Consider the following 15964-nt stretch of genomic DNA (forward strand, 5'->3'; position numbering starts at 1 on the left):
TACAGCATAAATGAACCTTTCCACAGAAAATAAACTCATGGACTTGGAGAAAAGACTTGTGGTTGCCAAGGGGAAGAGGGAGGGAGTAGGATGGACTGGGAGTCTGGGGTTAATAGATGCAAACTACAGCATTTGCAATAGGTAAGGAATGAGATCCGGCTGCAGAGCTCAGGGAACTTTGTCTAGTCACTTGTGATGGAACATGATAGAGTGTAATGTGAGAAAAAGAATATATATGAATGGGTCACTCTGCTATACAGTAGAAATTGACAGAACACTAACTATAATGGAAAAAAATAAAAAATCTTTGTATAACAAAATATATATTTCAGAATACATACAGTATCTCTCCCCAAGCCATTAGTCATCAGGGGATATACTGACTTCATTTTTTTTTTTTATTAAATCTCTAGAAGCTAAATTGATAGCAAGTATTTAAAAGGATTTTTTCATAAACGTTTTACTAGTTTGACCAATGTACATCTTAATGGTTTATGTATTTTATGTACAAAATACATACGTTTTGATTGAGCACTCTGTGCATGTACAGTTCTTCAAAAAGAATAAAGAACAAAACAACAACACATCAGTGGGGGCACTGACGGTGTGTGCTATGGTACAAGCTGCTGCATTTGAAGAGTCCCAGGGGCCACTCACCTGAAAACACCCATCATTGGACTTCTTCCTGGACTCCAAAGGCATAGTTAATCGAGGTCAATTACAGTAATGAAGCAGAAAACTGACATGGGCATTCACATCTTAAGATTTTATTTAGCTTAAAATACATAAATATTAATCGATTAACCAAGCTCTGGATAAGTAAGTATGGCCTCTTCTCTGACTGACAGGAGTTCCGCCCTGTTTTTTTTTTTTTAATTTATTTAATTAAAGTACAGTTTTCTTGAATAACCATGATGTCATGTTTCAGTGTCTCTCAGATGAAAACACCCCGGGAAGGAAGTTGAGTGCAGAGTTCATCTGCATCTCTTATCTTGTTTGTCAGTCTTTTACAATGTCTTTCCCTTGCTGACTTATTTTTCTTCCAAGTCGGTCTACTCAGGCTTCATAGACACAAGGATTTTTTGAAAAAATGTGTACTCATCTTTCACTGGTTTTCATAGTATTAATTAAATAATGAAATTGTAATATTGAACACAAATGTTCTTAACAGTTCAAGGTAAAGATAAAACTAACTCTGGGTGAGAAAAACCAATCAACCAGGGAGAACAGGACATACAAGAGAAGGACTTTAATGAGGTGCAGGTCTTTGGGGTGTTTTCGGAGGAGGGGAAGAACCTAGACACAAATCAGTTAAGTGGGAACCAGAGGAGCTGGCTCTACATTATCTGAGAACCGAGAGGCATTAAGGATAAAAAGCATCCCGAAAATAACTCATTCTAGTTTTATTTGTTTTCAAAAATCAATAGAAAATTCAACAAATTCTCACTAATTCTTTTCTATTTACTTCAATGCTTAATTGCCATCAATGTCAGAAACCTCTCCCTTTCTCTAACCCCAATGGCACATACTATGATTTAGCCGCAGCTATTTAAGGTGTGTTTCCATAAATACGAACCATTGTGCTTCATATACATGGACATATTTTAGCAAGAGTTTTCTTCGGAAGGCAACTAGTAAAAATTACAGAAATGTAGTGATTGTATCAAGGTGTATACTTTTCATTATCTTCGCTCGCACTGAAGAAAACATTCTAATATAAAACAGAACCAGAACTGCAATATTACTGCTACTGATTACACCCTAGGAAGCTACAAAATAATACAATTAAATGAGGACCTATAAAATCATTCTGGTTGCTATAACTTTCCACATCTTTGATGATACATGACATAAACTGCACAATTTCCATCTTGACATAATAAAGAGCGAAACATGTCTAATTAAGGGCAAAGAATATGACATTTTTAATGACAAAAATCAGATCTCTTTGAACAGCCACACAAGAGGAAGATGAATAACGAAGGAACCAAAGGAATGCAGCCAAGAAAACTGATGGCAGCCAAGGATTCGGCTCCTCAGTGGTGTAACCCCAGAGGTGTTCGGGGAGCAGGAAGGGCTTGTGTATGGGAGGACCCCAACAAAGTCAAGCAACAGCCGAAATTTAAAACATCTACAAAACATTTACTGATTCTGCGAAAGGAAAACCTAAGCATGACAGATATGAAAGAGGCGGATTTCATGCTGAAAGGCTAAGCAAGACATTAAATCCCCCCAAATCAAGAGTCCATGAAAACAGAAGCCAGACACGGATCCAAGCATAAATGGCAGAAGAAATGGGCTATAAATGAACTACTACTCTTCCTCCACCACCACCCTAAAGCAGAAAGTTGAGGGTCCTCCATTCCACTGCCCAAGCAACTGTGAGCAGAGGACGATAGTGGATGGAAAAATGAGCTTTGCAGAGAGCATCGCTAAATCCTAATATCTGAAAACCTTCACTTGAAGGGAGGAGGGTAAATGCCAACCTTGGATGGGAGGGGAATAAGAGCCTTTTCAAAGAGTGAAAGGAGAACATGTTAATGCGAAGGATTTCTTTTCAGAAGCATCCGGAAGACAGTCCAAACAGCACGATCCTCCTCAAGTGCTTTCTACATAATGATACCAAATATATTGCTAAATCAAATGTACCTAGAAGCAGAGAAGCAACTCTTTCATGAAAAGAAATGTCGAAAGTGCTGAACATTTTTAAAATAAAATTTTAGAAAGGTTGGAAAACCTCATCCTATTCCCTATGTAAATTGGGCCTGAGGATGCTTCAACTCTATGTAGAATCTTAAAAACTGGTGTCGCTACTGTTGAACATTTTTGTCTCTTATGAACATGTTCTTCTGCTCATCAGTTCACTCAGGCAGTGAAGAAATTTTTATGAGCAGCTACGTGCAAAGCATTCTTCTAGAATAGAAGACAGTGATGAACAAACAGTAACAGAAACTGCCTTTGTAAAGCTCCTAAGCAGGTCAGGGACTAAGGTAAAATTGTAACTCAGTGTTCTTACCATTAACATTTCACTGTAAAGCACATATTCATGGACGACAGGAAGTAGGGCCTCCGAGAGTCCAGACATCCGTTTTTCAGTGGCCTTACAGCACTTGTCAAGGCAGCTGGCCACACCTTTTAGAGGATCGACCAGATCTTCTTCTGAGGCCGACCACAGAATATGAATTGGGCCATATTCTTTCATTTCGTCAAAATAGTCTAAAAAAAATTTAAGGTCTTCCATTTATAGACGTCTTCAAAATCCCCACAGTACAGACAATAAGAAAGGACCTTCTTTTTCTCCCATGTTTCCATCCATGAACATAAGAATAAGGATATCACTGTTCATTAAATAAACCTGCCATCCCACTCTGCTCAGATCACTCCTTGAATGACTGCTGTTCAGACATAATCAATAACAACATCCTTTTTTGTACTCTAAAGAGCCCTGGCTTGGGAGATAAAGTATACGACGCCCATATCTATCATGGACTTCTGCCTACCAAACAAACTACACCTAGTGTCTCAGAGGCAACATGACCTAAAAAAAAGCCCGTCTTCTTTTCCCTCTTCTCCTGTTTACATGTCTTACTTAATGGTAATTACTTCCAGGGATCCAAGCCAAAGAATGTGGGGCCATCCTAGACTCACACCTGCACAGAGCCAACCACCAATTCAACCCCTCTTGATAATTTTCTATCTATCCACCCATCCATCTAGCTATCTGCCCACCTCCCTCTCCATCTACCATCCACACACTTACCCACCCACTATCTACCTATCTGTCCTCACTCCCATTGTCATCAGCATCTCTAACTTGCAATACTGCAAGGGACGTCTAACACTTCTTCCTGTTTCAATTTTTGTCACAGTACAGAAACATGGACGCTTCTTAGCTGGACTAGAAAGTCCTTTGTGATCAGTCCCTATCTTGCTTCTCCAGGTCTACCTTCTGCGATTCTCTCCCAAAGATAGTTTTAATTCAAGCCAAGCCAACTGCTCATTCATAAACAGCTCATGATTTCTCCTAACCCAAACACGGCACATGTCTTTTTTCCTTGCCCGTTACCATTTTCTATCATCTGACAAACTGCTTCTAATCTTTTAAGTCCTAGCACAAATAAATCTCTTCTCTTTCTGTTCCAAGGGATTCTCAGATGCTTTGTCTTCAGTGAGCCTATTATAATTTTATATGTCTATTAAAGCCTATCATAATTTAATACTTCTATTACCCCACTCTATTATGACTGCTTGCATAACTCTCATACTCCTAGGACATATGCTCCTTAAAACAGGGCTGAGTCTTATTTTTTAATCTCAAAGCCTAATACATAATGTATTTAATAAATATTTTCATATCAATGAAAGAATGATGAACAAAAGACTACTCAATGCTTGATAAGCCATTTATTCAAAAATTTGGATTTCATTTAAAATCTGTGTATTTTTATATTTTTGCTTTTACGCTATCAACTTTGAATGATAGATGGCTTTTCAAAGGCAGGGAATGTATACGCAGAGAGATTTTTGGTCTACTATTCATATCAACATAATTAAATTCTCTGTATTTAATCTTACTACTCATTAGGGTTAGTTGAAATATGTCATACTGCTCTACATTAAACTTTTTCCTAAACTATTAGAATTTCAAAAGTTTCCATGTTCAAGTAAACGGGAAAAAAAACTTTAAAAATGTAAAAACAATAGAAATATTAGTTGTCACCTAAGGAAGACATTAGGCTTAATGAACACGAGAGCCCCTCCAAACTGCACTCTCCCGATGCCATAATAGCTAATATTTCTAGAAAATAAAATGCTCTCCTTTATTTCTTCTCTCAAGTTGTGTGTATATCATTGTGTGTCATTAAACCCATGCAGTATTTACTTTTACATAGAGAGCTTCCTTGAAATTCTAAACAATGCTTAGATAGCACTTAAACCACCTTCGTGTGCAAACATTTAATGGGGGGGCATGGTAATTTGTCTGTTAATATAACTCCTTTGTCAACTAAGACTATGAGCTCAAGGGAGGTACTGTTTCATCACCCCTTTAACTCTTCAGCACAAAGCAGCAGCATAACATGTGGTCAATACATATTTGCCAAAGAAGCTGAGGAACACAAAATAAAGCAAAATCAAAGAAAACAATCGAATAAGATATAAAAAGAGAAACCACTAGTTATGATCTCCAGATCCTTCATGGTTTATGAATGAAATGCTCTATGTAGCTTAGATTCCCAAAACTACTTCTTAAAAAATTCCATTGTTTTCAATGACATCTTGACAAGCAGGTTTCACATCTGAAAGCCCAAGAAAGCCCTCAAGTTCGGGCCACTGTGCATTCTCCTTGAAAATGAGAGCTCAAAAAAAAAAAAAAAAAAAAAAAAAAAAAAAAAAAACAAAAAAAAACTAAACTTTTGTGAAGCTCCCAGTCCACGGGCACAGCCTCACTAAAAGCCTGAGACCCTCAGCAAGGATTCCGAGCACACTGCCCCTCCCCCACACCTCAGCACATCACCAACGCCTATTGCCTATTCACCGCAGTTCGTTTTATCGGTACATCATGTCCTGCTGCCATGAAAAAAGACATACAAGGCAGAAAACACAACTGAAAGAGAAAGCAAGCATCAGAACCAGCTTTGGCAGGGGTGCTGGAATTATCAGACTAGACTTTAAAATGACTCTGATTAATACGTTTAAAGGCTCTAAGAGATAAACAATAACAGATGGACACTAAGCAGAGATGGAAATCCTAAGAATAACTAAAAAGAAATGCTAAGCTGATGCTGTCTTGCTCCCACTACATCAATACATGTAAAAGATCCATCAGAAAGTCAACAACTTTGAAATCCCATTTCAGGGACTTTACGTACCCCTTTCTTCCTTGTAGATTCTCTGAGATATTTTATCTATCAAGTTTATTTTATGGCTAAATATTTCAATAAAGTTATTCATTTCCATGAACTCCTCGGGGCGGCTTTTAACTCCTCTCATTGACAATGCCACCGATCTGACGGTCTGCCCCATCCTGCTAAGTAATCCAGGCCCTTGCTTCTTGTGAGAAGAGAGCTCCTAGAAACAAACAAACAAAAGAAATACAGTATTTGTGATGAAGCAACAATGATATGCCAAGACCCAACAACAAAAAAGAAACTTAATTAGAAGAATAAAATAAAGATAATAACATGTTTCTTATACATCTTTTTGCAAACTATTGATTTGAAATAGATGAATTTAGGGTACAGGTCTCCTTGCTAATAATATTCCTTTTCAAAGTTCTCATGTAAAACACATCCACATGCTGCCTCAGAGCATGGATCTTCCAAGAACAGTTTAATTGAGGGGATCTTGCTTAAAGAGATACTGGAGAAGATCAAAAGGATGATTTCAGATGAACTCTAGATTTTATAACAGAAATTTAATAGAAAAATGATTAGGAGATTTCTCAGGGTCTAAACTATTCCCAAGAAGAAAAAAAAATGGAAAACTCCATTAATTCATTAGTTATAATAATAGCGAGCATTTATTAAGAGCTTAATATGCCACAGGTACAATACTTCCATTTTTTTATCTATATAACTCGTTAACACCATGAAATTTTATAATAATAATAGCTAACATTTACATATGTTGCAGGTACAATACTTGCTTTTTTTTTGTTTTTGTCTTTTTAGGGCCACATCCATGGCATATGGAACTTCCCAGGCTAGGGGTCCAATCAGAGCTGGAACTGCCGGCCTGCACCACACCCACAGCAAGGACAGATCTGAGTCAAGTCTGTGACCTACACCAGAGCTCACGACAATGCCAAATCCTTAACCCACTGAGTGAGGCCAGGGATCGAACCCACATCCTTATGGGTACTAGTTGGGTTTTTTACCACTGAGCCACAATGATAACTCCCTTGCATTTTTATATATGTAACTCACATTAACACTACGCAGTAGGTTCTATTATTACTCTCATCTTACAGAGGAATACAGAGGCGCAGAATGGTTAAAGTGCTTGCTTGAGGTCAAGAGCAATGCACTGGTGGACAAGGATCAGAGTCCCGCCAGTCTGACTGCAGGGGCTTCATTGCAAAGCCCTAACCTGCTTTGTCTTCTTTTTTGTTTGTTTCTTTTGTGCTTTGTCTTCTTAAAGTCACTAGCATGGCTGGCAAACCTGACCATCGCTCCTCAACCAACTTCCCTGGGTAAGCTGTGACTCTATCTCCACTGGCTATTTTTGGAGAGGGACTTTTAATAAAATATGTAACTAGCTGTTTCACAGTTAACCAAGGAGGGTGAGCTACAGGCTTGCAAAGTAGAGATGCTATAAAAGGCTACACCACACAAGAGCATCCCTTCACAAGGACCGCATACTAAAAAAGAACCCGGAGAAGGAGGAAAAGGGATTCTGATGATGGCTGTGGCACATGTTTCAATATGGGTTTGGGATCAAATAGAAGTTAAAGAACATATACACACACACAAATCTATACATAACAATGCTGACAACCAAATCCACAGATAACATTATATATTATTTACCCCAATATTAAATAACACATTATCTTTTGTCCAGACTTTCTTTCTTTTGTTGAGGTCTTAACACAAACTATATCAACTTGTTGATCTCCATGTCAGGATGATTTTGTGTGCAAATAATAACAGATGCCATCCCTGACCAGGCAACACAGCCATCCAGGAGTGCTACCACATCATCTGCTAGAGCAAAGCATTATCGGAAACAGCACAAGTCACAGGTGGCAAAGCTGTTACTGCAACTATTGATGGCAGAGAATGTTTCTGACAGCTTCTAAGGGTCTGGAGTCAGGCCACAAATTCATCTCACATAAGTCACACAGGACTTCCAGACACCAAGTCCTATCAAGACCACTTTTTAGCTTCTATCCCTCCGGCAACAACTGAGAGAAAACTCAACATCAGTCGGTAAGTATTTAATATCGACCATTTATCCTATCTGTCATCCTTCTTGGTGAGTTACAGCTTCATAGAAGAAAAGAAAAGGAACATATAAGGTTTCTGTATTCGATATTAGGGTACTCCACATTAATTGAAGGAAAAGTAAGGAAATTATCTATCCCTCTATCTATCCATCCATCCATACAATAAAAAATTCTATCCTAACTTGAAAAGCCTTGATCCATTATTACTTAAAATTCATATCACTTAAAAGATATTTAGAGGTTCCTGTTGTGACTCAGTGGGTTAAGAATCCAACACAGTGTCCACACGGATGAGGGTTCAATCCCTGGCCTCACTCAGTGGGTTAAAGATCTAGCATTGCCACAAGCTGTGGCATAGGTCGCAGATGCATCAGGGTTCCAGTGTTACCCTGGTTGAGGTGTAGCAGCTGTAGCTCTGATTCAGCCCCTAGCTCAGGAACTTCCACATGCTGCAGGTGCAACTGTATAAAGAAAAAAAAAATGTTTATGTATTTTTCAGTATTGGGTATATATGCAAGGAGTACCCTGGCCACAAGAAAAAAAAAAAAGAAAGAAAGAAAGAAAAGGAAACAAGAAACAAACAAACAAAAACACAACAGCTACCAAGAGAAATATGAGTTATATATATGAGAGAAAGATAAAAGATTTCCATAATAAGTTTACGCAGACTTGACTCCGGGTTGTATCTGAAGGATAACACTCCTATGCATAAAATCCATCATAATTCAAGGACATTGCTACTTGATTTATAAAGGTAAAAAAGAAGAAGCATACAACCTATATGCAACACACAGATACTAAAGGAGATACTATGAGTATACGCAAAATTCTTTACCCAAGCTTGTGCCGTAAGAAAAACTTTGAAGTCTTCATTAAATGTTAGAGTTGGATGATCAGCAATTCGGTTCAAAAATTTATGCAACGCCTTTCTGCGTGTCTCAATGAAGTCATCGTTGAAGCGTTCCACCATTCCCTTCACTATAAACTTTTCTGGCAATGGCTGGGCCAAAAAAAAAAAAAATTTTTTTTAAAGCATCTGAGCATTATGTGGCATAGGATTATCAGGAATTCTACACCTTTTCTTTTTTGGAAGACTCTTTCAACATGTGATCATTTCTTATAAAAATAATTTTTCAAAATTCACAGTGCTAGAGCCAAATACTGTAAAGTTGAACACAGTACAATAGTTTCAAAAAAAAAAAAAAAAAACAAATCTGCCCATCGATTGAAAAGTTTAAAAACAAATGTTTCTGAGATAAGTGAATCACACCGACTTAAAGGGCTGAAATTGGATGTTCGGCTCCCTAACGATTCACAAGACAAAATGGCAGCTATTTCCATGAAGAAAAAAATGTAAACGTACGGGAATAATCAGAGTGGGGTGTGCTTCTTCAAGTTTTTCTTTCAACCAAAGGAAGTCTTGATAACGTCTCCTAACTTCAAATTCACTGGAGTCAAATTCCCCACGAGATGTCTGGAGAAGGTCGAAGAGAATCACAGCACATGCAATGTAAGACAGAAGACATTTGCCCAAAGTTATTTTAGACATTCTGAAATAAATGGGTCTCAAAAACTAACAAATTCTAATTATTCAGTGTTTGTCAGCCTGTACTTTTTTTTTTTTTTGCAGTCATCAATTCATGTAGCAGATGAAACAAAGCACACTTTCCAGTATTTCCAGAAAGAAAGCAAACATCATGCTCGAATTTAAAATCCAAACTGAAAAATCTGTCTTAGAGAAACCATCTGTCTTCCACAAGATTTTAACTACTATTATCTTTGGCATGACTTTCCTGCTAACAGGAAAGTGCGTTCCGAATTTAGGTTTCAAGTATATTTCATTTCTCAAGATGATCAGAATTCAGAATTTGAGGAAAGTTCTATTTTTGCAATTTGGAAAATAACCTGAACATAACTGAGAAAAAAAAAATGTTTTCCTGGAATTTGCTCAAATGAATTGCTTTGCTAAAATTTGCTTTTAGTATATGAAAATTCTAACATTATACAGAGAGATTTTACCACGGTTTAAAAATGTTATTAATGGAAATTTCATGTGAAGAAAAAAAATCTTTCTGTCATTTCTCAAGGAATTTTATTTTGAGTTGCATGCTTAAACTCCTAAAAATTAAGCAAATACATTAAAATATCTGTTCTCAACAAACCAAAAATCTACTCCAACCCATATGACAAGAAAAACATGGGTACAGTATCAACCTCACTCCTGTTACCTGAATTCCAAGACAAATACAAAAAATGCCTTAGATAAGGCACACTCACCTCTCATTTTAAAAAAAGGTAACTTGTATAATTTTTTAAGAAAATTATACACAGTAACATTAAGTTTGAGATTTTCCTGGAGGAGTAAATATGGAATAACACATTATATATTTCACACTCACCAGAACTATCAAACACCCACAGAGATGAACACAATTGTAAAATTAAGCAGTTTAAGTCAAAATAAGATGCGATCTTAATTGTCATAAAATAAGGCTCACAAGAACTATACTTGCCAAGGTTTATTCTCGTAAAATGGGTGTTTAGAATATCATACAATATTATCTTAGCAAAACATTCCCTTTTTAGTGGAAAAGTGGAAGTAAATGAGATGCAGGAGTCCAAGGAACTACATGTTCAAAAAACACCATGAAATCTTAACTATTATGCAAAATGGTACAAGTTATGGAAATGGTAAAAACAGGAAAACTCAATCTAGCAGACACACAGTTTAACAATATATATACAAGTTGGTATGTGTGCATATATATGCAAAGACACACACATACATACATATGCACACAAACCATGGCTAGAGTCACTCATTAAACACCCTTACTGAACACCTCCTCATACCAGCACATATGCACAGGTTGACTACTGATTTCCAAAAATAAACTGGCATTAACAATAAAAACACTCAAACTCTAAGCAGTTAAAATAAGATTGAGCTTTACGTGTTCTGAAGAATCTCCAAGTAAACATAAAAGAATGCTGTATAAATTCTGGCAGGAAGAAGATGTAAAAATCAAGTCAAATAATTGGTTGATTCTGTCCTTATGACTATGCCATTGACTGAAGAGTTCTCTAATATCCTACAGTAACGGATGAAAACAGGGGATACATACAAGCCTTAAAGACAGTGCATCCTTTCTTCCTGCTCAAAGACTTCACTGCACTTCTAAAGGGTTCTCAGTTATATATTATTTGTTCTACAAATTAACGTTTTAGAACACAAGACATTTCGAAACTGGAAAATTGTCATCAAACTCTGTTATTCCTACTCTTTGGAAGCTTTATCCCTAGTTTCTAATCTAGAACACAGTTTTCCATGAAAGGGAAACCAGAAGTGGTGTTTAATTTTTCAGGTCTGACCATAAAAATATGGGATCTTGAAATTAAGAACCAAGGGACTCATGTGATCTACACCTCAAAATGCACTTTATTCAACAAATACTGACCTTCGGTCAAGGGCAAACAACTACTCTAAGATCAGAGACTTTAGAAAACTGTTTTTGAGGGAAAAGGAATCTTAGAATAACAAATATACTTTAACTCTCAAGTGCATATTGGTGGCATTTATGAGTTTGTCTTCATGACGCAGGTGTGAGAGGCAAGACTCTTATTCAGTCTCCGAGTTCTTACTCCTCCCTGTCCTAAGGCCAGGCACATCTCTAGATCTCAGAAAGACAAAGTACCTCTTTCAAGTATCCCTTCAGACATCACCTGGAGGACAAAGGGTAACTTCCCATAAGGGGACTAGATGCCAGGGACATGGGCTTCCTGATACAATTATTTACAGTCAGGTCAGCCCTAAGTATTCCTAAGTAGGTGATTGCCCGTGTGAATGTGGGCATATGAGTATGTGCATTTATCCTTATAACGTTAGTGGCCATGAATATAAATTTTTCTAAAAATAGCAGTTCCCATCATGGCTCAGCAGAAACGAATCTGACTAGTACCCATGAGGACACAAGTCAATCCCTAACCTCACTCAGTGATTTATGGATCTGGTGTTGCCTTGAACTGTGGTGTAGGTTGCAGACGCGGCTTGGATCCTGCATTGCTGTGGCTGTGGCATAGGCTGGCAGCTGCAGTTCTGATTCGACCCCTAGCCTGGGAACCTCTATATGCCATAGGTGCAGCCCTAAAAAAAAAAAAAAAAACAAATTTTTCTAAAACGAAAACTTTCCCAAGGTAGCCATCTCTGCACCCCCAAATTAGACAGAGTACCCATGCTCATAAAATTCTGTATTCTTAGTATTTATAATATAATTAATTATTTAAACACATCATTGTTTAACATCCATCACCCCCTATACTGAAAACCCCATGAAGGCAGAGGGTATATCTATCTTTTTTTTTTTTTTTGGTCTTTCTGCCATTTCTTGGGCCACTCCCACGGCATATGGAGGTTCCCAGGCTAGGGGTCTAATCAGAGCTGTAGCCACCGGCCTACGCCAGAGCCACAGCAACGCGGGATCCAAGCCGCGTCTGCAACCTACACCGCAGCTCAGGGTAACGCCAGATCCTTAACCCACTGAGCAAGGGCAGGGACCAAACCCACAACCTCATGGTTCCTAGTTGGATTCTTTAACCACTGTGCCACGACGGGAACTCCGGGTATGTCTCTCTTGATTGCTGGTGTAGTCTCGATATACAAGCACAGGGCCTAGGACACTGCTGGAACTTAACAAAACTTTATTGAATATATGAGTAAATAAATGGTGACTGGCAAATGACACAGAAAAGACTATGCTTGATAACATAATATACATGTACTAAATGTTTATATGTTTGTATCTGCAATGCATATTTTAATATATATAGTCTATATACTAGCATGTAGTAAAAGCAATCAGATGTAGAACAAAGGGACTTAGTTCATAAAAGTCAAGCTGAAAGAAAGTTGGCCATCATCACATACTGCACAAAAGTATAACAGAAAAATACACATCTATGAAAGAAAACTCTCTAGATTTAAATCTCAGCTCGCCACAATGTTGTGCAATCTTTGCCAAGTTATTGAGTTCCAGTGTCCTCACTCACAAAATAGGGCTAAGTCATAAGATCTAGGACTGATATGAGCTTTAAATGACTCAATATGTATAAAGTGGTTAGAACACTGCCTGGCACATAGTCTCACAGTAAAGGTTCGTTTAGCACACTGTAATTTTTTTTTTTTTTTGGTCTTTTTAGGGCCGCACCCAGGGCACGGCACATGGACATTCCCAGGCTAGGGGTCTTATTGGAGCTACAGCTGCTGGTCTACGCCACAGCCACAGCCACAGCAGATCCGAGCCACGTCTGCGACCTACACGGCATCACCGGATCCTTAACCCACTGAGCAAGGCCAGGGATCGAACCCGCAACCTCATGGCTCCTCGTTGGATTTGTTAACCACTGTTAACAGAGGGGAACTTCTGTATGTTCCTTTATATGAATTATATGAAATCCACAGGGTGGCTTATAAAGTGTCTTTCTGAAGGAAACAAATGAGGGGAAAATAATTTGGTTTCACAAAATCTTTGCTAGAAAGGATAATGAAAATGGATGCTTATAATTATACCAGTAGTAACGGGAGAAATCTGGCTCTATTCTTAGCAGTATGTCTGGATTAATGCACTAAATACTCACAAAGACCCTATGAGGTTAGTAGTATTATCTTACTTACAAATGAGGAAACAGCACAGAGAGGTTAATTAAATAGCAAGGAAGGGGAGCAGGCAGGATTCAGGTCCATGCTTCCAGCCTCCCAATATGACTGATACTATAAATTTCTCCACACATTCCCCAAAAGGTTAACCTGCTTACTTGCTATATCACAGGGATTGCATTTAGAGTTATGGACAACTTAAGATACAATTATCTTCCCTGAGAAGCTCCTTGGGAATAAATACAAGTAAACACAGTTAGTGACCTACACACAGGTAGGTGGCAATTACGGAATACTTACTATGTGTCAGGCACTTTGTTAACGTGTTCTACACTGATTACCTACCCTCAATTAATTCTCACAGCAACTCTACAGAATCAGATTCTATTATCATTTCAGTTTTATAGATTACCAAAAAAAAAAAAAAAAACCAAGACTTAGAAGTATTTCATATAGGCTTTTAATTTCTTCACTACACTGACTCTGATGTCTCATATTCTTTTTTGTCTTTTTGCCATTTCTTGGGCCACTCCCGTGGCATATGGAGGTTCCCAGGCTAAGGGTCAAATCCGAGTTGTAGCCACCGGCCTACACTAGAGCCACAGCAACGCAGGATCCCAGTCACATCTACAACCCACACCACAGCTTACAGCAACGCTGGATCCTCAGCCCACTGAGCGAGGCCAGGGATCGAACCCGCAACCTCATGGTTCCTAGTCGGATTCGTTAACCACTGTGCCACAACGGGAACTCCTGATGTCTTATATTCTTGACAAGTTCAGTTAGAACAGTGAGAGCAAACAGAAGAAAAAATAGGCTCTCAACTTGTGGGGACAGAGGAGTGAGCAGGCATCCTTTTGAGTTGTAGCTTAAAAAGTAAACAGCAATTCTTCTGTTTAAAAGTGGAAAGGACATTCCAGACAGAAGGAAGAGCCTATGCGAAGTTAGAGGAGAGCAAGAGACCGAATGTTCAGATAAAAGAAGTGGTTTTACAGGCGTGGAGAACAGCAGTATTAAAGGTAGGGCGTAAGACATGAGTCACACACAGCAGGTGGCACCAGACTGGGAAGTTCTCTGTGTGTCACACAGAGGAGCCCGTACTTTGTTCCCTAGGCACATGAGGCACCGAGGAAGGATTTTAAGAGTCTGAGTGAAGAGAACAGGTAGATACATCTTTAAGGCAACAGAAATGGCATCAAAGTGAAGGCTGCACTGGAAGACATGATTATACGTAGAAGTCCCAAAAGCTTCAGAGCTACAAAGAGACATAGGGTGAGACTTCATAAATAAAATATTATATAAACATAATTTTTTTTTTTTTTGGCAGGGGAGCAGCAAGCATGCAGCATATGGAAGTTCCCAGGCCAGGGGTCAAATCAGAGCTGCAGCTGCCGACCTACACCACAGCCACAGCCATGCAAGGAGAGCTGCACCTGCGACCTAACCGTAGCTCTCTGGATCCTTAACCCATGAGTGAGGCCAGGGATGGAACCCATATTCTTCTCATGGATACTAGGTGAGTTCTTAACCCACAGAGCCCCACTGAGAACCCCTATAAACAGAATTCTTGAACAATGATATTACACAAAGGACTTTAAAAAAGAGAGATAATACTATATGGCGGTTTTACTTTGTCAGAGAAAACTGTCTTTTTGCAGAGCCCTGTTCTAGGATTCAGGAGACTTGAATTCTAGATCTTCTCTTTCCTTATGTTTAAACAGCGAACAGTATCTCACACATAGGATAAAGTGGCCACTTGCTCTTATTGGGAAAACGAAATGATTTTTGGAATTTTTCAGAAGAAATGTGAATACAAAATACTACATCATGTTTTTAACTAGTCGTTTTCTTTATTAGCCAACTGAGGCTCTTCTTTCCCAAATATATTTCTTTATAATTTGCAAACAAAAACCTTGTCAAGGTTCCCACTTGAAGAAGCACAGCTGCCAAAATACAAGCGACTGGTACTCAAGTCAATATGACTTCATACAGAACATAGGTAAGATGCAATGTCGAACTCAAAACGGTGGGAAGACTAGAAGTCAGTTCAGCTAAGAGTCTACGTGGAATGTCAAAGTCAACAAGAAGCAGTTCTAAAAGTTCAAAGACGCAACTGTACTCAAGAAAATGTTCATTCGATATTTACCTTAGTGATAATCCTGTAGGTAATGAAAGTTTCAATTGTAGTAACATGGCTTTCGGGTTCATCAACTGTAATGAAAAGATCTTTCAAATCTGGCTCATCTTCGAACTTGACTTGGTTTATCATTGATAAAGGGGATGTGGGCATCATGGGGCTGAAGGAATTCATGTCCATCAATGAGGCATCCTAGGGACAAAGCATTCAAAAATTACCATCTATG

At 38.3% G+C, this 15964-nt stretch overlaps 1 protein-coding gene across 12 annotated transcripts in view; it reads right to left on the reverse strand.

Annotated features, from left to right (window-relative positions):
- SNX7 (sorting nexin 7) overlaps positions 1-15964 on the reverse strand; it is a 217522-nt gene that overhangs the window by 172679 nt on the left and 28879 nt on the right. For all 12 annotated transcript variants that reach the window (XM_013997355.2, XM_021090764.1, XM_021090763.1 and 9 more), the window contains exons 2-6: positions 15748-15930; positions 9312-9422; positions 8784-8948; positions 5871-6069; positions 3017-3216 (exon numbers count right to left, since the gene is read on the reverse strand). In XM_013997355.2, coding sequence (XP_013852809.2) covers positions 3017-3216; positions 5871-6069; positions 8784-8948; positions 9312-9422; positions 15748-15930 — 858 coding nt within the window. The remainder of the gene's footprint in view (positions 1-3016; positions 3217-5870; positions 6070-8783; positions 8949-9311; positions 9423-15747; positions 15931-15964) is intronic.

Source organism: Sus scrofa, chromosome 4 (genome assembly GCF_000003025.6).
Source record: "Sus scrofa isolate TJ Tabasco breed Duroc chromosome 4, Sscrofa11.1, whole genome shotgun sequence".
NCBI lineage: Eukaryota > Metazoa > Chordata > Mammalia > Artiodactyla > Suidae > Sus > Sus scrofa.